At 37.9% G+C, this 25673-nt stretch overlaps 1 protein-coding gene across 5 annotated transcripts in view; it reads right to left on the bottom strand.

Moving 5' to 3' along the window:
- LOC140196317 (ephrin type-B receptor 3-like) overlaps positions 1 to 25673 on the bottom strand; it is a 91845-nt gene that overhangs the window by 60478 nt on the left and 5694 nt on the right. For all 5 annotated transcript variants that reach the window (XM_072255310.1, XM_072255307.1, XM_072255311.1 and 2 more), the window contains exon 2: positions 983 to 1047. In XM_072255310.1, coding sequence (XP_072111411.1) covers positions 983 to 1047 — 65 coding nt within the window. The remainder of the gene's footprint in view (positions 1 to 982; positions 1048 to 25673) is intronic.

Consider the following 25673-nt stretch of genomic DNA (forward strand, 5'->3'; position numbering starts at 1 on the left):
AATATTTCTTACCAATTCTGTCAAACATCATTTATTGGATCATTTAAGCGTTATGAGGAGTCAGAAATGGCATAATTTGCACCTTCGCATTGACTTTTCCCATTCAGAAAGAAATCAAAGTACTTCAGATTGGAAAATCTATTTCCAATCAGTCTAATCATTGATTACACAGACCTTCAGATCCAAATCCAGTTATGTTACACACTAACAATCTGTATTCAGTGAGCAAATTTGTCTTATCATTTCAGTTTGTGATTTTATTTCGAATACTTGAAACAGCTAACACTACCACATATTTCCCATCTGATTAGTTTATTTGAGGTTTAATGTGAATTTATTTTAGATCAAATCTGTAATTCTTAGGCCTTGGACTCAACACCTCCCTTTGCAACAGGATACTTGATTTCCTGACCAACAGATCACAATCAGGAAGAATAGGTGGAACACTTCCACCACGATTAATCTCAAACCTGGTGCTCCACAAGACTCCATCATCAGCCCTTCGCTCCCAATACACTTGTGACAACGAGGCCAGATTCTGCTCTGATTCCATCTACAAGTTGGAAAATGACCACACTAAAGTGGGCCGTATCTCAAATAGCAATGAATTGGGGTACAGGAAGGAGATAGAAAGCTCAGTGACATGGTGTCATGACAACAAACTTAGTATCAGCAAAACAAAAGAGCTGGTCATTGGGGTGGTGCAGATAAATGAAGAAGCAATATTCATAACCCATGCAGGAAAACTTGGAAAGTCATATTTAATTTCTCATATTTTATAGAAAGCCATTTAGCCCATCATGTCTACGCTAGCCCTCAGAGAAATTCTTCTCCTCCAGCTATTTGACTACAAGCTGTTCTGTCTTCTACCACCTTATTTCTCCTTACAATTCAAAACCTACTGGGATTTTCTTGCTAAAATCTTTTCTCACTGACAGTCTAATTGTGTGAGCCTGTGGTACACTGTGTAAATTGCCCTCACCCCTGTTTCTGGATGTGCAGTCCATCCCAGCTCGGCAGTTGCCCATCTTGAATCCATAAGGGTCTCTGTGGATCAAAATAAAGACAAAAGTTACTTTGCGATACTTAAAAAGAAAAGCAACACAAATGCAAACTAGTGTTCACAAGAGCTTACACATTCACACAGAATCAAAAGGAGGAAATGCAGCAAAATGGCATTATTGGCTCCTTGCACCCATTCTTTATAAATATAGTGGCTGTGTAGTTTCTGGGATATATTTGGGTATTATTTCCTTTATAATCCCATGATATTTTTCATTCACAGAGAAGAAATTGTGTAAAAGGTGCACTTACTCCTTTGGAAACAAATGCTTTGTGTTTCAGCCACAGAATTTTTTGATTTATGCCAAATCAGACCTGGAGGTCTCAGCACATAAATCAGCATTTTAAAAGGCAAAGGTTAAGGAAACCAGAGGCACAAATTGCTTGGGAGGGAGGACAAGGTCAAAAGCATCAAGGGGTTTAAAATGGATCAGGGTAATTCACATTAAACATGCCCTAGAGCGAAGAAGGACTGTTACAAATCAGTGAAACAGGGGGCTGTTTCTGCAGCCACATGTGAACAAGAACAGCTGCTCAACAGCCTGACCATTATAAAGGGCTACCACCACATCAAACTTACACTGAGGTACACATTCCGCTCTATAACCTTCGCAAACATAACTTGCCGGTATGTGGAATACATGGATTGAATGATGACTAATGAACAAAATGTTAGGAGTAAAAAGCATGCCATGGGATACTGAACAATAGGAAGATCTTGAGTTGCCCCAAGATCACTACCCGTCTCTGGATCATGTTGTGTGTTCCAGCATGGTTCCATCAAAGTTGACGGCTCCCAGCTCTCCAGTGTGGTCCAGGGCAGGGGAAGGATTGTCTCAGTTTAGGTAGCCAGCTGCACTCACAACATGGCTTTGGTGAAACTTTACCCCTAGACTTGGAATCTGCCAGAACCTTGTCAGCGTAAGTGGGGCCATTAAAATGGCAGTGAACATCTTCGATATTCATAAGTATACATATCCAGCAATGCTGAATATTTGTAAAAAGGGCAAGATTTTTTTTGCTGAATACAAAAAAATCCATATATTAAAAACTACTTTAAATAAAAGCTAAGATCACAACTTGAGTTTTGCCTGGAAGATGATTGTTCCATTTATTTGGTAGGGGATTGCTATACTTGGGCATTGTTTAACCCAGCACAGGCTCTGAGAACTGGGGGAACTGTGGACTCCATTAGGATTCACCTGACCAACCACAGTCAGCAGGAGATACATAAATATAACACACAGAGATCTCTGGATATCAGGACTATGCAATATTAGCAATGGCATCCGGTGCAAGATTTATCCAATATTTCATACAGCCCATTGTTGTTGAATCTGCTATTATTTACTCTGTAAAGTTAAGCTGATTTTACAAAGAAATTCCCCATTTCAAAATTTAATAATAGTTAAAAAATTGAAAATCATGATAATGTCAGCTTAGGACCATGGGGCCAGATAGGAGCCATCAGAATGAACATATAGATAGCAGGTGCATTGTAATAGGAAACAATACTTAGTTATACCTTCGCAAAATGAGACCAGTGGTCAAGAAAGTCTTCCCTTGATTATAAGATTTAAAATGATCAGAGCTGGTTTAGACGGTAGACGAGTGGCAAGAACACATAGTTCTCTAATGCAAGAAAATCCAAGGCTATCAAAAAACTAACACTCCTATAAATCAGTGAGACTCAACAAGAGCAGCATATTTAACATTAAAAAAAATGAGTAAAGTTAGAAATGTCTCACAGAGACCAACCAGAACTTAGGATTTTTGACACAACATTCAGAAGTTCCTAAAAAGGAAATTAGCTTGTTCATTGGAAGAAATAAGCTTTGTGTTTCACATCCACAGGAAGCCTAGAAGTAATTTATATCTAATTGCATTTTGGAAGGTCATTGACCGAAATGGACAAGTGTGGCATCCAACCTGCACACAGATCTCACACACAAATAACTTGTTCAGCTGTTCTTGATGGTGTTCATTAAGGGAAAAACACTAGTGGAATACCGAGACATTTTACTATTCCACTTACAATTTTCAACACTGAATATTTTGCATCCTCCTATGCAGTTGAATGGGGCATCACTTTGACTCCTGAACTAAAGATGGAACCTCTAACTGTCAAGTACTGGTCTAAACGCTATGCCCAAAACTCCAGATGGTTTGAATCTTCAATTTTCTGACTCAGAGGTAGCAGCATTAACAATTGAAAATGAAATACTGAAAGATGTGAAGATTGAGTAGGAGACTATATTGCCACAGGTGACTCCTGGGAGAAAAATTACCAGACTGATCAGCTCAAGTGTTGTTCTTTTTCTGTATTTACAATACTGAATGATTCAGTGATGTCCAGCTCTAATATCCAGGCACAATGTTCATATCTCCAACTATTAATCAATATTAAGTTAAGGTAAGTTCTACACTATTCAGTATTTTCCAATTCCAACTTTTCTCTCTCTATATATATATATATATATATATACACTCATTGGCGACTTTATAAGGTACACTTGTACATCCGCTTGTTAGTGCAAGTATCTATTCAGCCAATCATGCAGCAGAACTCAATGCATAAAACCCTGCAGAAATGATCAAGGGGTTCAGTTCATACTTGGTTGAATAATTGCTTGTTCAGAACTAATATGTATGATATGGGCTTTTATAGGGAGTACACTTGTCATGAAAAGGTGCAGCATATATTGTTTGAATATAGTTTCTATGAGGTGCAAAGGAAACATCAAATTGCTAAATTGAGATTTTTGGGACAGACACAGTTTAACATGGAAAGCTTGCTATGATATCACTGTCATCGTAATGTATATAAGTGCATATTTGACTTTCTGAAAAGCTTCAGACTTCTCGATATTACTTGAGTTGTGGGGTGGTGAGATTTTAGTGGGTATACTTCATGTCTCTTTGCTCCATAAGTAGGTGATGGTATTGTTACGCATCAGCAGCAATAGATATGAAATTGAGTCTTTTTTTTATAAATAAACAATGAAATTTATTAACCCCTACTCAAAAACATAGAACAGTAAACAAACGACTAACTTAAACGGAAGTTAACAGCGTTATGCATCTATAGTTATCAAACAGTTGAACTTAGAGACATAAACACGAAGAATTCTGCAGATGCTGGAAATTCAAGCAAAACACATCAAAGTTCACCAGCAACTTTGAACTTAGAGACAATTCTAAACAGATCTTACTCAAACACTGTCTTAAAGTGGTAGTCCAAAGAGTCCAAGTGATTTATGAAATAAATGAGAGGAGAGACTTCCCGAACCAGCGATGAAAAAAAGACAAAATTGCTGACGCAGATCCCAGCTGAGAAATGCCCTGTCTGAAGAAATCACGAAGAATAAGATTTCTCACAGTAACTGTCCTTTCACAGGAGGTGGTCAACACACAACACCCCAGACCATGCAGGGGTTAACCAAAAGCGTGTGCCACAATACCCATATGGACCATACCAAATGTCAGTCACATTCAAGGCACACAGAACGCCATTGATTTCTTGGGTTCGTATGAAGCTGGCAAATTCTTCACTCTCTCTCTTTCCTCGATTACGTAACCACCGACTGAGACTTCCCAACAAAACACCTATGCAACAAACTGCGGTCCCCCTTTTATACCGATTGGAACATGCCATCATGTGACATCACATCATACCACTATCACAACCACTGCATCATACTAATATGAGACAATTACAAGATGCCAATATCACAAGACAATTACATCATGCTGACAAGATACTCATGCGACAGGTAACAGTATGCACATTATGTTGGTCTGCCAATCGTCATTAAACTTTACAAGAAAAAGAAGAGTTTCAATTGTTGATCTGACTAAACACATGAATGGGAAGAAATGTGATCTAAGTGACTTTGACCGTGGAATGATTCCTGGTGCCAGACAGGGTGGTGTGAGTATCTCAGAAACTGCTGTTCTCCTGGGATTTTCATACACAACAGACTCTAGAGTTTATAGAGAATGGTGCGATAAACAAAACATCCATGTGAATTGCAGTTCTGTGGACAGAAACACCTTGTTAATGAGAAAGGACTAGTTAAACTGACAGGAAGGTGACAGTAACTCCAATAAACTCACATTACAACAGTGTGGTGCAGAAGAGCATTTCTGAATGCATGAACGTCAAAACTTGAAATGGATTGTCTACAACAGCAGAAGACCACAACAGATTCCACTCCTGTGCCTAATAAAGTGGCCACTGACTGTATATTTGCCTAATGTATTTCCTTCACTTTAGTGAGGACATTAGGTATAAATACTTTGCAGATAAATTAATTCATACTGCAAAATGAATCATGAAAATAGATCATTTCAATGTACTATTTTCACCATGTAATCAGAGGTTAGGAATGCAGCACACTACAAAAGCCCTCGCCCTAAGAGAAGGCATGCCTTCATTCTAGAATTAAATATTTTCTTCTCTAATTTTGTTTTGCCTTGACAAAAAATATTGAACAGCTTCCTAGATATGAAACAGATGAGGGTGACAATTGTGTCTGTATTTTTAAGTGGAATAACAAGGAACAGGAATGGCATAGTTCAAATATTAACAAATGCCCTGTATAATTAATTATGGATGGTAACCCATGAAAAGCTCTTGCCAAATTTGTTTGTTGCCTAAACAAATCAATTAGCGGCATAATGAGATGTAAATTGACAGGAGCTCCTGGTCAGTGGGATCAAGTGATATGCTAGTGTAAGCAAATTTGAGTAGATAGGACTGGCTGCCTTGTTTGCTCAGCGTTGGCTCAAACAATGCAGATAACACAAAGCATAGATGATGAAAGATAAATGATTTTGCTTTGTTCTAGTGAATTTAAAGTAGAAATGGGGTTTTCAGGGGAGAAAAATAATATTGTCTTTAAAGTGCGACTGCATTTGCATTTTTCAAAGCTGTAAACATCAGGCTGTTTCTGTGGGAGTGCATAATATGTTGTTCAGTACAAAGCATGATGCTCCTAACAAAAGAAGCTCCTGCAGGCTTTTATTTTGATGTTCTGAAATTTGCTTTTGATTTCATTCCCCCTCATGGAAGTGAATGAGGATGAATCAAACCAATTAGCAGCGTGCTCTTAAAACATGCAGTGCTAAGCTGTGAGAGATCAAAAGGTCAGCTGTATAATATTCTTTTGAATACTTTAAGCAATTATTGAAATAAAATGCAAACAGTTATCATTTCGGACATTCCGGTATTAAATGTGCCTCCATTGGCCATTCTCAAGGCAATAACCAACATGTTATTGCTACAGTATGCGTCCTAATTTAAAATGTAGATCCATTCCAGCACCTCAGTCTCTTTGCACATCACACCGTCCTGCAGATCACATGCAAGACATCAAACAAGTGATCAAATCTAATCCATGCAGAATGTTTTAGCCACCATCTTCTTGAGATACTTATTATCGAATTAATCTCCAGAGTTTAAAGACGCATGCCTGAAAAATTTGTTCAGTTTAAATCAATAGCCCTCACTCTCAGGGGAAGTGGTTCCTGAACAGTTCACAACTCAATACCATTTACTTCTTGAAAAATTTAACTGGAATGTTAGCTGAATTGAATTTAATATGAATAATTTCTATTTTATTCTGCCAAAGTCCAACCTGTCAACCACAAAGTCATCTAACTATATTGGAGGATCAGATCAGGTAACAATTATTTAAAAATGAATAAGGATCACAGCTGTAAGAATTCCTTCAGCTCTCCTCTGCATACTAGCAACCAATGATTCCACCCAAGACAGCATCAAACAATTCCCTGAACTGATGAAAGGATTGACTTCAGTTAATCATGTCTTTTGGATAATCTTTTGTCATGTACTTCATTACAGCTAGCATCTGCAGCTTTTGGAATAAATTTAACTTAAAAAGTCAGTGAGAACCATCTTAGTAACACTCCAATAAACATAGAGGACGCTGAAAATATTCTACAGTCAGTAACCTCCTGGGAGCAAGAAACCGAGTTAAAATTTTGAATGGACGATGTATCACTAGAACTGGAAAAATACTTTAAAAAACTTTAAGCAACTATCAGTCAAACATGCTATAGGTTGCACAGACGCAGATGGTCGGGGGGGGTGGGGGGGGGAGGTCGGGGAAAAAGGCAGAGAGCAAAGGGAATGTTTGGGTGGGCTTGAAAGGTAAAAATTGTGGTTGGTGCTGCTCTCTGAGGGAAGTTGGTAATTAAGAGAAGCTGATTTGCCTGCTGAGATGTAAATAAAGAAAGACAATTTAAGAACAGAGATAAGGAAAATATAGAGAGGGAAAAATAATGCTATATCTGTGATGTATTAAACAATGCTATTGCAAAATATCTTAAGTAAAAGAGACTATTGGGAATACATAGCAAGTATGGCAGCAGCTGTCAAAAGACAAAAATAAGATTATGAATTGACCTTGCATCAGTTTTGACCAGTTCAGGCACAAACTCAACATTTCAGTCCAAGACCCTTCATCAGGACTGGAAAGGAAGGGAGAAGGTGCCAGGATAAATAGGTGGGAGAGGGGAACGAGCATATCTAGAAGGTGATAGGTGAGGTCAGGAAGGTGGGAAGGTAAAGTCCCGGAGAGGAAGGAACGTGATAAGAGAGGAAAGTGGACCATAGGAGAAAGAAAAAGAGGAAGAGCACCAGGGGAGGGGATAGGCAGGTGAGAAGAGGTAAGGGGCCAGAGTGGGAAATGGAAGAAGAGGTACATTTTTTTTTACCGGATATTTGTGCCATCAGGTTGGAGGCTACTCAGATGGAATATAAGGTATTACAACTTCACCCTAAGGGTGACCTCATCTTGGCAAAAGAGAAGGCCATGGACTGACATGTCAAAATAGGAATGGGAATTGGAATTAAAATGATTGTCCATTGGGGAGTTCTGCTTTTGGCGGAAGGAGCAAAGGTGCTCAATGAAGCAGACCCCAATTTACAACAGGTCTCGCCAATGTAGAGGAAGCCACACTGGGAGCACTGAAGACCCCAGCAGATACACTGGTGAAGTGTTGCCTCGCCTGAAAGGATTGTTTGGGGCCCTGAGTGGAGGTGAGGGAGGAGGCAAATGGGCAGGTGTGGCACTTTGGCTGCTTACAGGGTAAGTGCTGGGAGGCAGATTATTGGGGAGGAATGAATGGACAAAGGAATCTTGGGAGGAAGTGATCCCTTCAGAAAGTGGGGGTGCTGGGGGCGGGGGTTAAAGATATATTTGGTGGTAGAATCCTCTTTGGGGATGGCAGAAGTTGTGGAAGTTGATGTTTTGGATACAGAGACTCTAAGTAAGCACAAGAGGAACTCTATCACTGTTAAGGGCGCAGGAAGATGGGACAAACACAGATATTTGTCAAATGGAGGATATGAGGGTGAGAGCAGCATCAACAGTAGATGAGGGGAACATCTGTTCTTTAAAGGAGGACATCTCTGATATCCTGGAAAGGGAAGTTGCATCCTGGGAACAGATGCAATGGAGACAAAGGAACTGAGAAATGGGAATAGCATTTTCACAGGAGACAGGGTGGCAAAAGGTATAATCAAGGGAATTAGTAGGTTTATAAAAGATATCGGTTGACAGCTTGTCTCCAGAGATGGAGACAGAAAGATCAAGAAAGGGGAGGGAGGTGTCATAAATAGACCAAGTGAATTTAAGAGCAGGGTGGATGTTAGAGGCAAAGTTGATTAAATTGACACGGTTGGAATGGGTACATGAAGCAGCACCAATCAGAACAGATATGACTCAGCCGGATAAACTAGAAGAATGGATTGGAATCTCCACAGGAAGCTAGGTGCACTCAAGATAATGATGAATCTGTGGGCTTGATTTGGAGATAAAGAGGAAGAGAAAGGGCAGGAACCATAAATAATGTAATATCCACAATTGTTGAATGAAAATCCTCAATACCTTTGCAAGGTGTAGTAATACATTTCTAGTTTAGAGTACCACAAATGGATCTCGCAATTTGGCTCCTCTACACTTACAAGCCAAATGCAGTATATCTCTATTTATTCTGCTAATGTGGTCCTGAGTTCTCAATTACCTGTCGCTGTAGTTCTCCACCCCACAGTTACTCTGTCTACTCTCTTCTTTCGCCTCTTCCACCGTTCCAATGAAGTCCTTCAAGTTCAAGGAATAAATCTCTTCTTCCTGCATGCTATAGTTTTCCAGACTTAATGGCGAATTCAACAATCTCAGATCAGTGGTCTTCCTATTACATACCAGAAGTGGTCACTTCTGATGATGGGCCATCAACTTGTTGTATTAACTGTATTTTTCTAACTTCATATTTGTTGTCTACCTTTCTATCACTGTGGTGTTTGGTACTCACCCTTGCAGCATTTTATTTCTTCTCTGCTCTCATTCATCACATTTTTACATGTCCTGTAGATAGATCAGCTGTAATAAACCAACCACCAGCAGCAGCAGCTCTGTTTGCATCAGTCAATCACCCTTGCCCTCTAACCCTGTTTTAAGTCTCTTTAACTTAAAACAGGTCTGGTTTCTAACTTTTCCTGCACTGATAAAAGGGCACTAGTGGAAGTTATGGCCACGTCTTCACTGATAGATGTTGTCTGACCTGTTGAGCATTTCCAGAATGTTCTAATTTCTAGCATCTGTAGATCTTTGCTTTGAAAATTGTTTCCATTTTTGAAAGTTTATGTTGATCTTACAGACTGCGTGCTCTCTCCCGGGGTGGGGTGGGGGGGGTGTAATGTGGGCAGTGGTTAAGGGAGCTATAAAACATATGTTGTTTCTCATTTTTAAGGAGCTGAAAATGTGTGACATTAGGTTGCATTCTACTTTAGATTCCTCTGTTGCAAGACAGCTCATCTGATACACTTCATGCTTTTGTGAAGTGTTTTGGCTACACCTTTGACTGTCTCACTTCCTCTCGCTTCTGAAATCTAGATCAAATTTTTCTGTTGCTTTTTTTAATCTATATCTTTTTTTTGGTAGGCATTTGATTTAATTCATTCAGGATTTTGTAAACAGTTTTCTTTTTCTCTCTAAACCTTCTCTGCGATATTTTTTCTCTGAAATCAGCTCTGCATAATTTTCACCTTTATCTTTATCTTTATCATGCTATGCTACATACCTTGCACAGCACACCAAGGTATATTCAAAGCACATCTGTTACAAAGTGCATGGCAGCCTATTCAGGACGTAAACCAGAGAGTATTTATTTTAAAATGGTAAGATTATAGTCAAAACTACTTTATTGACTGCCTTAGGTCAAACGATGCAGACATTTCAACTAAACTAGGCTTTTACTGATGTACCAAAATCAGTGAAAGCGATTTAATACTACGTGTCCTGTAAGAGATTGTCCTGTGGTTTTGATCTTATTCCCTACAGATTTACGGAAAGCCCAAGTGTGCCATTTTGTGCAAATGGTTTGTGACAAGGTTCAGTTCCTGTACTGGAAGTCATTTATCTTCATCAGAGGTGATGAAATGATCCCTGACTCTTGATTATACTTACCATGTGTCTCCAAAGGCATCAGAAGGTTGAAAATACAAGGAAAAATATAATGAGATTCGTGTAAGAGATATCTAACAGCTACGGATTTTAATTTAAGTAGGGCTTGACAAATATCCTCTGCAGAACAGTCACCGATAGAATTAAAACAGATTTCTACTCATATGCCACAGTAGATATGGTGAAATTTTACACCTTGACAGAAATGGTTATAATGTAAAGATTCTTCAGCCATGCCCAGCTACTTAAAATACGATGAATAACATTAATTCTGTTGTTTGGTACTCACTTAATGTGTAAAGCTAGAATCATATTGAAGACATAGAACATATATTTTGTAAACATCAGCAACATCTCTAATGCATTGAAAAATAGATTAGGTGGTTGCTTAAGAGAATTTTTAGATCCACAGTAAACTAGTGTAAGTTGTAACATATAGTCATCAGGTAGCTTTTGCAAATTAATTCTTGTAAAATCTGTAAGAATAATTACTCTTAGTACTGATACGACAGTAGCATTCTGAGCAGGGTAATGAAACAACTAGGCTGTCCAAGAAGACTGCAATGACAGTGACATGATTACAAACGTGAAGTTTGGATTAAATCACTGAAGTTACAAGCAAATACTTAAAGAAACTGAATGGGCAAAATTCAGTAAGATGATTACCAGACAAGGTCAAAATAAGCAGCTTCTCAATATGGATACGGTATGTCTCAGGCTCTTATGATATACACTACATTATCGTCGACTAACTAGGCAAAGGTATCAACTGCCATCTGGTTGAGGAATAGCTGACAGGGTCATTCAACATCTGTTTAAAGAACAATTAACATTTAGTTTCTTATTCATAATCTGTGACAGCATTAATCACAAAGGTTGACTGTTTACTGACTGTCATATTGTGCATTACCAGCATTTTTCTTTGTTCCGATTTGCAGTGTTTGCTCTCTGCATTTATGCCTCACTTTTAATTTTACATGTCTTTTTATTGCAGGGCGAGGCAGGAAAGGGGTGGGGTGGAAGAAATGGAACCACATCCATCCAGGTGGTCCAAAGAGATTGTAAATACACATCATGCACCATGTCTCAGCTTGAATTTGCATTTAAATTCTGTCCTTCTGATTTCAACTAACAATGGCGACAAATTGATTCAAATCCACACGGGTACATTCTCTCCTGCAGTTATGCCTGACAGATAGACATCTCCTGAGGGTGTATTTTGAGAATTGAGGCACATATTTATCTATCATCGTGTTTCAAACTCAAACTCTGGAAATAGCAGTTACCAATATTCAAATAATGCAAATCAGACACCTTTTAAACCTACTTCTACTGCCATTTTATCAGACAACTTACATAGTTAACACTTAGTTGGTTAAAGCTACCAGCGAAGCCTTTTTCTTAAACTAACAAAAAAGCCACATTTTTTTTTTGGTAATGCTAATACTAACGGGTGAGCATATCTGACGGCTCAAATGGCTTAAGTCTTATAGTCTTATGGTCTAATTCAGGTTTTGTTCTTGTCATAACCAGGTCTGAATTGTTCTTGAAAAACCTTAAGGATGGTAAAAGCCTTCTGACAACAGGGAAAAGCATGCAGCTTGTTCCTCCTGCTCTTCCATTAACCAATTAAAGTTACCGGGCTCTACATTCCAGGTGATGATGCGTCCTGATGCAAGTTGCACCTATAATGAGAAATTTCAGCAGTTCCATGTGGAAGTACCAGCAAGCCCAGAAAATTGTGGCTTTTCAATTATGAAAAACATTAAGAAGAGGCATATCAATGAAACCTTTAGCTTGAAAATACAAGACCAAATTGAACCACATCTCTCCTTCCAGCTGAACCAATACTACTCATTCCATCCAAGTCAGAAGAATGAGGACAGGGCCTTTGGACGACATTTGAAGAACACGCCTCTGTTGCCATCTCTACTGTCCCCTATGGCAGCCAGTAGAACTTAACCTTTAATAAAATGCTGAATTTCCTCACAGAGGTGCCCACAGTGTCAGTGTATTTACATAATTAAGGATTACTTTTATTTCCATTACATACGAGAGATCAGGATCTCAGCCATAAACTAGCCCAAATCCCACGGCCAGACTCACTACAGCCATCTGCTGGCCTAGTAGGTTCTATTGTCACAGATATGCCCAACTTTTCCCACATTATTGACTCTGGTTATGGCTCTTTCCTCATCATTTGATAGAAATTCATAGCATTACAGCTAGGTCAGCGCCATTTTATCACATTCTACTCAGAGTCATGCAGCAGTGCATCAATATTCAGGCCTAAATTGTTTACTATCTTTCAAACATTGTTGGTGTTCTACAGATGATTTTTTCAGAGAGCACCTGGAAGGAGAGCTGTGATTTAATCTTGGTTTTATATGTTCAGACTAAATGTTTTAGCTATGTTTTGCATAATCAGTAAAGAATGCTAGTACCTTGGTTGGAACTGTTGGCGTTTTTCCTCATAGATGCTACTAATTGCAAGATTTTCACATAATCTGGTACTGTGGATTCCAGTTAATTGAACTACCCATTAAGTGGGGTAGCTGCTTACTTGGGACAATCCTTAAAGAACAAAAATTAATCAAGGAAGTAAACAGAATTCTCTTTGATTATTTGGACACTATGCCACTTAACAGTGACAGAAAACTGTTGCTGAACAGTTTCTAACTACAGTCAGTCACATGCACCTGTGTGGCTGTTAAAGACACTATACCTTGCTTTGAGCAAACATATCGTAAGTAGCATTAGTTGGGTACGATGGTGTTATGTTATCCCTTTGGGCTGACTGATGCCGATTCAAAAAGCAGTGATTTTTAAATCATTTTGTTTTTTATTTTGAATTTTAAAAATTTCAGGCCTTTGCCGAGATGCCACAAAAAGATTTGACACCTCCCAAAAAAATTAATCTACTGGACCAAATTAAAAGCCATCAGCCTCACACCACTCTTTGTCAGCTGGCAGAGATAAATGGAGTGCCAAAAACTGAAATTGCACGCAATGAAAGCAGTCCATTATCTGCACTAGGTGACTGCACGATTTTGTTCATTTACAGTCAAACAAAATAACACGGCAGTGTACACTGGACGAATTCCTCCATCGATAACTATTAGCAGCTAATACAGTTTTATAGTACCTCAGTACTGGCAGTGTTCTAATTTGTCCTGTATTTCTTTTAAATACGTAATTTGCAACTCAATTAAATGTTAGTTTGTCCGTTTTATATCTTTTTAACTATTTCCATGAAGCCTTGGCTCATTGCTTCTTAATTGGGCCAAAATTTGCAGGTCCCAATATCCCAATTAACTGGAATCCACTGTACATCCACAGCTTGATGGCCTTTTTTTCTCCCCCCTCAGTGACATATGTACTTTTGTGTTGACCTTTGCTTAGAATCAACCCCACCTATAACTGTAGCAGTTGCCGAGCATAAGGTGTAAAGAGGGGCCTTTTCGCCTAAACTCTGCCAAATTAGAACTTACACAGCAACAGCGCATCTACTAGTTTTAATGGCAATAGTGACAGATAATTAACATTGCTTTGAATTAATTGCAATTTCTTAAAGTTCAAAGTAAACTTACAGTCAATGCGTATATATGTCACCATATACAACCATCAGTTTCATTTTCTTGCAGGCATACTCAATAAATTTAATAACCATGATAGGATCAATAAAAGACCGCACCAATAGGACGGACAACCAGTGTGCAAAAGACAACAAACTGTGCAAATACAAAAATAAATAAATAATAATCAAAAACATAATAAATGAGAAATATATCAAGAACATGAGATAGTGTCCTTGAAAGGGAGTCCATAGGTTGTGGAAACAGTTCAGTGATGGGGCAAGTGAAGTTATTCCTCCGGTTCAAGAGTTCTATGGTTGAGATTTAATAACTTAGCTGTTCCTGAACCTGGTGGTGTGAGTCCTGAGGCTCCTGTACTTTCTTCCTGATGGCATCAGCAAAGAAGAGAGCATGAACTGGGTGATGGAGGTCCCTGATGAGGGATGCAACAACACTCAAAGGTGAAAAGGGCTTTACCTGTGATGGACTGGGCCTTATCCACTACGTTTTTTAGGATTTTCTGTTCAAAGGCATTGGTGTTTCTATGCCAGGCTATGATGCAACCAGTCAATATATACTCTCCACCACACATCTGTGACAATGAGTAAGAGGTTGTTGTTATGGCACAACTCAGCCAGACTTTCAATCTCCCCACCCCCCCCATATGCTGATTCATTGCCGCCTTGATTCAGCCTATGATAGTGGTGTCGTCAGCAAACTCAAACAATAGCATTGGAGCTGTGCTTCAGCACACAGTCAATAAATGTTTTAAATATTTTTTTCATTACTTCAGTGTTTAACTTTTTGTTTCTAGAGATTAATTTACTTTAATTGTTTCATTGGTTTTTATTAGTTGTTGAATTATTCTGAACATCAGGGGCATTGAAAATATTTGAGGATTTTTTTTACAGGTATGGCATCCTGCTAATTCATGGGCACAGTTCAGCCAGATGAGAAATTTCTTCAACTATTTCATGGGCGGGACATTTTCAGACCTGTAGAAGGCATCTTGCAGCAGGGCACTGCACAGAGCTATGTCACTGAAGAATGAGCTAGTACTTAGCAAAAAGCTAACACTAGGCTGCAAAGTATATGATTACTACCAGCAATGATATGACATTGATCAACAATTTCAGATAATCAATTTTAAAAAGATTACATTAAGAATACCTAATGTTCAGTTAGCTGTTGTAAAAATTTACTATAAAATATGGGTTTTGTTGTTCTCTATTTATAATTATAGAAAAACATACTGGAATGTTTAACTTGGACATAGTTGTATTATTCTGTGTAAGTGGGCCTTAATTAAAACATCTATATTGAGAGACGCATTTAATTCAATTTGAACCTGAAACAAAATACCAACATCATTCATGCAGAATCTCAACAAAAGGTATCTGCAACTTTGCTTTACTCTATCAACCAAAGAATCAACTCCATCAGTTTTAACTGGCATAGAATCATAAAGAAATAAAACAGAGAAGCAGCTCACCAAATCCACACACAATATCATCCTCCAAGTACTGCAGCTTAGTGTGCTGTTCCATTTCTGCTACTACAACTCATACTTTCATAAACACTCCCTTTGTTTCACATACCCCTTCACCATCTTCCCTCTGACTGAAAACTTGCTTGCATCTCTCTTTTTCTCAGTTCTTAAGAAGGGTTGCACACTTGAAACATTGATTCGTTCTCCTTACAGAAACCACCTGAATGGCTGAGCTTTTCTGGCATATTTTGTTCTGTGCCAATAAAGAAGTTTTATGTTTAATTCATTTGTGCAGTAGTTTAGTTACTTCTGGTACCTATGCCAGTACCAGCACACTTCAAATCTTGATTACAAGGAATTAACACATGAAGTGCCTGATATGGCAGCATCTTGTAATATCTAAAATCAGATGAGTAAGTGGCCATGATCAAACGTTATTGTTTATTTGTTTTCTGTGATGCAGTGCAGAATCGGCCCTTCCAGCCCATCAAGCCATGCCGTTCAGCAATCCTCCAATTTAATCCTAGCCTACTCATCGGACAATTAAAATGACCAATTAACCTTCCGACTGGTAGGTCTTTGGATTGTGGGAGGAAAGCAGAGCACACGGAAGAAACCCGCGCATTCCACGGGAAGAACATACAACTTCCTTACCAGCAGCAGCGGGAATTGAAACTGCGCTGTAAAGCATTGTACTAACTACAATGCTACCCTGGTCGTTAATCAGTATTGCTCCCACATTCATTACAGCACCGACACATAGATCAGTGACGGAAGATCAAGCACTTGATTTTTTCTCATCAATCCTTATAAATCAAACTTTCTAAATTAGCTTGACAGAAACTGAACACAGCCCTGACTAATCCACATTTCAAACACCAGGTTTCAGGTCTTATGTACACTCAACTTACGTATCTGGAAAACTTAACAGTACTATAATTTTGCTAAGTTATTTTTAGTCATGATTATAAGTTCTGAAAATACATTGTGGTCTTTATGTCTAGAAGACTGCACACAGTACTTTCATTTTTCTGTTTGAAAGTATTAAGTTGGTTACCTTCGTTAAATGTCTATATTTTTTGAGAAAATAACTGAAAGTAGGAATCAACTTCAAATTCAATAGAAGTGACATCTGTGCCCTCAGATTCAAACTTCAACATGTTTCCATAGTGCTTTGAAATATTTCAAAAGTGCATCAAACTATTCAGTTCCAAAGTGTCTGAGTGTGGGCATGGCAAGTGTGTGTAACAAGCAATATTCTGTGTGTGGCCTCTGCTACTCTAACATTTTCCTTGTATCGTAACAGAATACAATAAGGCATGAACTTCTATGAAGGCCAAAGAGAACTATGGGCCATGGAAAATAATTGTGCATTGACTTCTGAGAATGGACTCAGGCATGCAATGGGCTGGAACAAAAGGATCTGACGGGGTTAACAATGATGGCATCATCCACCCCCTAAAGAAAGTTGATAGTTAATTGCACAAGACAGAATTTTTTTCACCCACTGCAGCCACTTGCTTCAGTTGCTGCATGCAGAGTGCAGTCAGTTATACAAAACTATTCTTAGGGAATAATTATACCAGGGGGAAAAAACTGTGAAAATGGTAATTTTGCCAGCTAATGAGCTACAGGCTGCCCTGCTTGTCTCTCACCTACCAATCTGCAGTGAGCCTTGACTCAAATGAAAGAAAATACCGCAGAGTTCAAGAGAACTTGAGCAACATCTCAGCAGGCAGTAATTCAACTGAGATGAATGAAAATCACAGCACAGTCCAGCCATGCAGTGGGTCTTAGCATGTTAACGGGAGCAAATGAGAGACCTCCACATCCCTGTTGGGTGTATCCAGCAGAGACACGAAACAGAGTATTTTACAAAACAGTTTTCAATTCCGTTAGAAAGATGTTCATTTTACTAAATATTGCTTGCAATAATCTGCACAGTGAGAGAAATGCATGTATAGAAGACACCATGTTGGAACATGGTTTTGTAGCACTGCTGCAGACATGAATCCTAAACAAATTGGTTTTGTTTGTGCATACAGTAAGTTTAATTATCTGGCACTAATTTATGCAAACTAGTTTCACTTGGTTTAAAATGTTGAAGTCTTCAGTACCATAAATTTTAAATGCTACAATACATTTAGGGAGTGGGTGGTCCAATATGGTAGAATGCTAGACTTTTCACTGGAACACAGAATGGAATGCAGCTCTGAAATCAGTCACTCTCTGATCATCATTAAGATCTAAAATGAAAGAAATCTGGACAACCTTAAAAACAAGTTCACAATTCATTCACTGTCTCACTCAGAAAAGCCTTGAGGTGGCTGGCATCAAAAGTAAGAAATTCAAACTGAAGCAGAAAGGAAGTGGTTCTTTGAGAATTATGTTAACATAAATGGCTGTAACTAGCACACAAAAAAGTTTGTTGTCCATCTATTATGTCTACATGTAACATAGGAGTGCAGATGCTAAAATCTGGAAAAGTAATTCCAATCAGCTTTGCTTCATGAATCTAATAAATTTTGAAATGAAAAGATTCAGAAAACTTCCAGTATTGTCTCAATTGCTACTAACTTGAAAACACAACATAAATATTTGATTGAAAATAGCCTGTTATTTCTCCTAAGTGAGGCATTATTAGCTATCTCTATCTACAATTGGCCAACACCCTGAATAATATCTGTGCCTTTTCTTAATGAGCTCCTACTTCCTGGGCCACTTCCTGTCATAGTCATACATAAAGGCATTCATTCATAAACCTTAAAAACAGTGCGGTCTGTGCACATATAGTCAACTGTCCTCCAAAAGTCATTGCATAAGTTCAGTTAATTAAACAGACAATGAGTAATTTACAAACTAAGGACCTATTCATACCAAAGGATCAAATCTACTGAAGATTTGTTTCACCAATTGTTTTTTTGCCTCTGCTTTTTTCCCCCACATAGACAGAGCAGAACATTACCCTTATAAAGGGACTTTTCCTAGATGACACAGGTGTGAGTTTATCCACCTAGAATTAAGCAAATGCCAATGTTTACCCTTCAATACTATAACATCAGGCAAGCTGGAACATGGTTAAAATCCTAATGTATCAACAATCATCTTCTGAGTCTTGCTGATACAAAATCATAACATACAACTGAGTATTTCTTATTCACATTAACAGCTATCAAGGTTTGCTCTGTGAATAAATAAACTAGTGAATTTGCAGTAAACCAATATAACTAACATATAATTACCCTGTCATTCTGTAAAATGACTTCAGTATTTGAGTATGCACCCTAGAACGTTAAAAATTGTAAAGGGATGAGTTAATCTAATTTGGTTAGGTATGGGTGATGGTGTGGATGGTGTAACAAAGAGACTACTGTGCAAGTTTGGCATTGGCTTTCTGAAATGCACAATCACTAACCAGTTCCTGACCATGGAGGAGCCCCAGGCAAAAACAAAATTGTACTGTACTGTGAAACCTTTTCTCACGCTTTGTGTTGTTTTGTTAATGCATACATCTTACCTTTCACTTTGCATGGCTTCCTTTTATGGACTGGACTTCAAAGCCCATGGTATGTAAAAACAATAGAAGAATCTTTTGTTTTGAATGATATGAGTTACATTTTCAATGAATTCTGATTATATGTTTGATTTCTTTGCAGCATTTGCACTTTTTAGCCCAGGGACCAGAAGCCAGCTGTGTTTGCTATTACCTTAACAATTTACTAGAGTTTAGTAATTTTCTTTTATTTTCTATTCTGGACCCTTATCTTCTGTTTTCCATAAAAAATATAGTCCTGCGGTTTAACAGGAGTTCACTACCACTAATATAATTGCTTTTAACTCATGAGTTGTTCTCTGTTCTCAGCAAAGTGCACTCAACAGATTAATGGTTAACTTCTCAGTAAATAGGAGATAGAATCAGTTCCTGAAAGACCACATTCTATTCAGTAAGCAAGTCAGTTTAGTCAGCTCACTATCACTAACAATCATGAAATTGCATCAATTGATGCACAAACCTCACTAAAAAAGATGTACAGTAATGTGGGCATGGTAATTTAAAAATCATATAGAGCAGCTGCTGTGGGAGCTTCACCATTGGGCTTACCTGTGGGCCATATGATGATACCACAAGTTTTCATCGCACAATATTCTTGCCTGTGTCCAAATTCTTTACAATGCACTCAAGATACTAGTTTATCACAACCCCACAAACTTTTTACCTTCCGGGATGTACTACATCAGATATATATTAACCTTATATAATGCACTATACTACATGTACCACATGCAATACACCAAAAGTAAGCGTATAAGATGATGAGAGGCATTGATCATGTGGATAGCCAGAGGCTCTTTCCCAGGGCTGAAATGGCTAGCGCGAGAGGGCACAGTTTTAAGGTGCTTGGAAGTAGGTACAGACGAGATGTCAGGGGTAAGTTGTTGTTGTTGTTGTTTTTACACAGAGAGTGGTGAGTGTGTGGAATGGCTGCCGGCAATGGTGGTGGAGGCGGATACGGTAGGGTCTTCTAAGAAACTCCTGGATAGGTACATGGAGCTAAGAAAAAGGGCTATGGGTAACCCTAGGTAATTTCTAAGGTAAGTACATGTTCGGCACAGCATTGTGGGCCGAAGGGCCTGTACTTTACTATAATTTTTCTATATTTCTATGCACACATGTATACAAGGCTTCACAAAAAATTCACCTTTCAGAATTCACATTAAATATACAGAGTCAAGACGGTACTTCATGTTACACATGCCAATGAATGGAACATGTTAATCTAAGTTAATAAATAATTAGAATTTTTATGTAAGCCTAATTGAAGGTTTAGAGTCAATAATATGACATTTACTAATGTTAAATTGGATTTAAAATATATTAGTTTCATTTTTTATTTCAAAAGGAAATAACTTTAAATTTAAGTAGTAATCAACAGATCCAATGAGTGTTGCACAGTCTTGCTACATAAAATGGTAATAGTCATGTAATCTAGCCAGTAGCTGCCTTATTAATAATGATCATCAGGAAAGTTGTAAGTTTTGCGAACAGTTCCATAAAACTTAATTTTACACCCTGCTAACAAAGTAGTTTAAATGGTCATTCTCTATTCCACTGACAGACTGTATCAGCAAATATAATTTTTCCTTCAGACAGTGAGAATACGAACAAAAAATAGTTCTGAATCCTATTTTAATTTCAAACAAAAACATAGTTTTAACTAAATTAACTAAGTATTATAGAATAATAATAACTGGATATGTACATGAGATTCATATAATTAGATATACAGTGGATTCTGGTTAATTGGGCCATCAGTTAATCGGGGCTGTTGCTTATTTGAGACAACTGCTAAAGAACAAGAACTAATCAGGAAAATAGCCGGAATCCCTGTTGTTTATGTGGGACACTGTGCTGCTTAATTGGGGTAGGAGGCTATTGCTGAATAGTTTCTAACTAGCAATCGCGTGCACTTGCATGGCTATTAGACACCACATCATGGTTAGAGTGATCTGTTTATAAAATAACATCAGTTATGTGTGCTTGTGTTCAAAAAGCTGTGGTTTTTGTCACTGATAGTTGGCAAGGAATAAGCAATAAGACAATTCAGAACTGTTTTGCTTACTGCAGTTTCAAGCATTCAGGTATGGAGATATCAGAAACAGCCTGGAGTGAAAATCAAGCGATTTCACTGTTTCATCAACTATGAAGAATCTGAGGGTATTGACAATCATGAAAATTAAAATTTGGAGGATGCAATTGTCGAAAGCATTGTGAGAAGGCAGTCCATTATCTGCATAAGGTGTCCGCACTGATTTTGTTCATTTACAGTCAATCAAAATAACACAACAGTGTACACTAGATGAATTCCTCCATCGATAAATACTAGGAAGTAATACACAGTTTTATAGTACTATTAGTATTGGTAGTGCCTAATTTGTTGTGTATTTCAATTAAGTACATAAATTGTGATTCAGATAAATGACAGTCTTTTTTAAACCTTTTTAACAGGTTCCATGAAACTATGGCTAAGGGGGGAGGGCACTTAATTGGTCCAAAGCATACTAGTCCCAATGTGTATCAATTAATTGCGATCCACTGTATTTTCCAGTTAACAATATCTTTTTTATTTTAAAAAATCAAGTTTTGATAAATTGAAACTGTAATACCAGTCACATACCTAGTCAACAGTGAGATGTGAAGGTTATGTATAGGCTTAATACTTATCAATGCAGACTCTGTGGAAAACATAATGAAGGACAGGTTCACAAAACAAGATTGATGTGATGCTTATTTCCTCAAAGATATATAAATCATGACCATAAGATACATAAATAACCCACTCCCACATAGCTCCTGTACTTCACCTTTTTTGATAAACATGCTATTTTTAAAAAAGCTTCAATTCACATCATGAAAGCCCCTACGCTTTTGCTTGGATTGAAATGAGGTTGTTCAATCAGCCTTGAAGTAGCAGTTTTCTGGTCATTATGAATCTCTGAGTATTTACTTTTGCAGTAGAATAGTTTCTCAGCATGCAACATTAGCTACCAGGACTGTGCTTGATTGTTACTTTCTGGCAGCTGCAGGGAAATAAAGGTGAGATGTCAAGTCAAGTAACAAAATGTTTTATTTCATTCTAAATTTCTCATTGTGGTGAGGGCTTATAAAGCAGCCAGAGATTATTTCATAGGGTAAGTTCTTAATAAATAAAAACATTTAATATTTCTTCAAAATTCAAGAATATTCCTTGGCTTGTTGGGAATTTGAGGCAGATGTAATTTTGGTTTCAGTTCATTTTGAAATCTGCTCTGTACTGCCATTTTGTCAGCTGCTTTCAAACTGCACTTTAAAGTGAACTACTACTACTTCTACTACTACGTCGACTCAGGCCTAGGGGGCTGGCATCAGGCACGATGACGGACTCTCCGCTTCTCCCTCTCCCTCATCAGTGTGTTCAGTTCATCTACATTAGCCACGCTGCTGTCTTCTAGGAGCGTGTTGACCATAGTCCTGGGAGGGCACCCAGGGTTCATCCTCCCGTGCTTGGGCTACCATATGATGACTAGGCTGGCAGGTAGCTCGGGGTGGCGTAGACAGTGGCCCGCTAGTTGCAGTCTTCTCGCCTCGATTTTAGTGGTGAGCATCGGTAGGTCATCATAGAGCTCGACGTTTGTCTTGTGCTGTTGCCAACTCACGTCAAGAGCCATCCATAGCATACACCCATAATATTTTTAAATCTTTATTTTAAATAATCGTAGTTTGCAACCACAGCTGAAGTTCTGAAATAGGAACTGTAATTTACTTAATAACTGTGGTCTCTGGGACTATAGTTGCTGCCATGTTCGAGATACTGAATTAAACTTTCAAGAGTTTAGTAGAAACATCACAAGAAGTCTCTAGATACCACCTATGTATCAAAATCAAACTTTTGATTGAAATAATATTTTCTTCTCATTTATATTCAACATCACATTTGTGATGCAAGTAGCATGCCTAATAATTCATTGTATTAACTTCTATAACAGAATCAGTGACACATATGACCTGGTTAATCCCTTTAAATCTCAGAGTATGTTTACTACTGATTATTCTCCTTCTGAGCAACATTCTGGGATAATATATTTTACATAATGCACAAAGCATACCAACACATGCACACGAGGAAAAAGACAATACAGTATTGAGAAACTGAGTTTAAAAGGAATGGAGTTACGGTGTGGGAGTTAAGCCCAAAGTCCTAGCACGACTCATCACCAATGCCACGCCACCATCCCAAAGAATTAAAATAAGCTGAACTGAAAAACAAAAGAAAAAGTGCTGGAAATATGCAGTAGTTCAGGCAGTATTCTATGAAATGAGAAACAAAGTTACCATTTCTGATTCACGGTCCTTCATTGGAATTGGGAAAGAAGGAGAAAGCAAGCTGTGTGACTGTTCCAAAGTCAGCTCATTCACACTTCAGCTGTGCACAGCAAATCATTAATTATAATTGAACCTCAATTTTAACCTTTAGAGCCAATACTAAGCCATTTTTGTCAATAATTCTTTACACACAAATACACATACAAAACAAGGCCATGAAAGAAAGAACTATTTCACAACACAAACACTCTCTCAACATCAACTGAGTCAAACAGTCAAAGCTTAAACATTTAGTGATGTTACTATATGATTTGTTTTCAAATGTGATTGCTTGTCCTAATTGAGAATTATTAGCAGTTTCAGATTCACAAGTGTTCATTCTTTAAATTAATGTATTCATTGCGGTGTTTGAGGTCAGAAAATGGTGACTGTTAACAGGATTTTAGCAGATTTCACTGCATATAATGCCAATCACAGGGCTCAACAAACTGCCAGGATATTATGGAACAGGAGCAGTCGCATGACAAAGAAAGGATATCTAACAAAAAAAACCTTTATTCCCATCTAGAGTTTAGAATGCAAAGCATACAATTAAACTGTAATAAAATAGATTCCATGCTGGGCTGCTGACCACAACAAATTGAAGCTGTTTGTGTCTGTCTCCAAAAGTACTTTGGGTATATTTGCAAATTTACCTCTTAGCTTCACTTTCATGATCCACACAAAAATATTTTGCACCATTAAAAGCAAACTTGTATGCTAAATAATTTTCACTGATACTACAGCTTACAATAATTAGACACTGCTCTTATTTTCCTTCCTGTTTTGCTTCCTATTTTTCTCTCAGTTTGATTCTTTATGCAGCAACGTAAAACTGTAACCATCAGCCGTGTATTTGTACTTCCATTGTACTTCTATCAAATGCTGTTATCTAAATTCAAACTCCACTGTATCTGTCCCTTTTCCCTTTCAGTCTATCTCTTCCTGATTGCACAGTGTTTTAAATCAAGCAATCACAATGTTCTGCTCATTTGCACTGTGTAAACTTCAAACTCCTGCTGCTTAAAAATGTTTATCAGAAAGCAAGACAGACTGCAAAACATCTGGCCAGCTGCACACACCATCGATCACTAATTACTGCCCCGCAAAGGAAGGAATCAAAAGCTCCATTAGTTCTGTGGAGTGCCTCCCCTTCCCTACTGAAGCACACTCATGCTCATTGTTGTCTAGAAGGGCCCTTGACAGAGGGAGTCATTGACTTTTTTCACAGGCTTGTCTGCAGAGCGGACTGTGTGAAGTACTATCAAGGCATTGGTTATGCATGTTTAAACATGATCCATTTGCCTACTCAGAAAAATTATTTCACATCTAGGCTAGGACAATATATTTTCTCACAATCTTTCTTGCCACTTCCAACATATTCCAAGGTCTGTTCTGATATTTATCATTTTATGACCTACAACAGTCTTGTAGTCTCTGTGCACCAATATAGCCTATTTCTCAGCATATTAAACATCAATTTGAACAAACTATTTGGAAAAAAAAAGTAAATTGTTCAGGAAATTTTACCTAATGGAGTTCATTTCATATAAATTTATTGACTTATAGAGGAAGCAACTAAAATTATGCTTAATGTCAACACAATATATAATGGATTCCTGCTAATTGAGCTATCAGTTAATTGAAGCAGCCACTTAGTTGGTACAAATCTTAAAGAACAAAAACTAATTGAGTAAATAGCTGGGATACTCTTTGTTTATTTGGGAAACTATGCTGCTTAAATGGGTCTGGAGTCTGTAACTAGTGTCAGACGTGCACTTGTGACACTACACCATGCTTAGTGAACAGTTCTTAAATGGCATCAGTGGCGTGTGCTTGTCTTCAAAAAGCAGCCATCTTTTTTTCACTGACAGTTGGTGAGAAATAAGTAGTAAGACAATTCAGAACCATTTTTCTCACTGCAGTTTCAAGCATTCAGGCTTGGAACTGCCAGAAATGGCCAGGAGGGAAAATGAAACAAGTTAGGGATGTCAACAATCATCTTGAACATTACAATGAAAATGAAGATCTGGCGGATGCAATTGTCAACAGCATTGCATGAAAGGAGTCCATCATCTACAGTAAGTGTCTGCGCTGATTTTGTTCATTTAGAGTCAATCAAAAGAACGTGTACACTGGGTGAATTCGTCCATCAG

This window comes from Mobula birostris, chromosome 4 (assembly GCF_030028105.1).
Source record: "Mobula birostris isolate sMobBir1 chromosome 4, sMobBir1.hap1, whole genome shotgun sequence".
Taxonomy (NCBI): Eukaryota; Metazoa; Chordata; class Chondrichthyes; order Myliobatiformes; family Myliobatidae; genus Mobula; species Mobula birostris.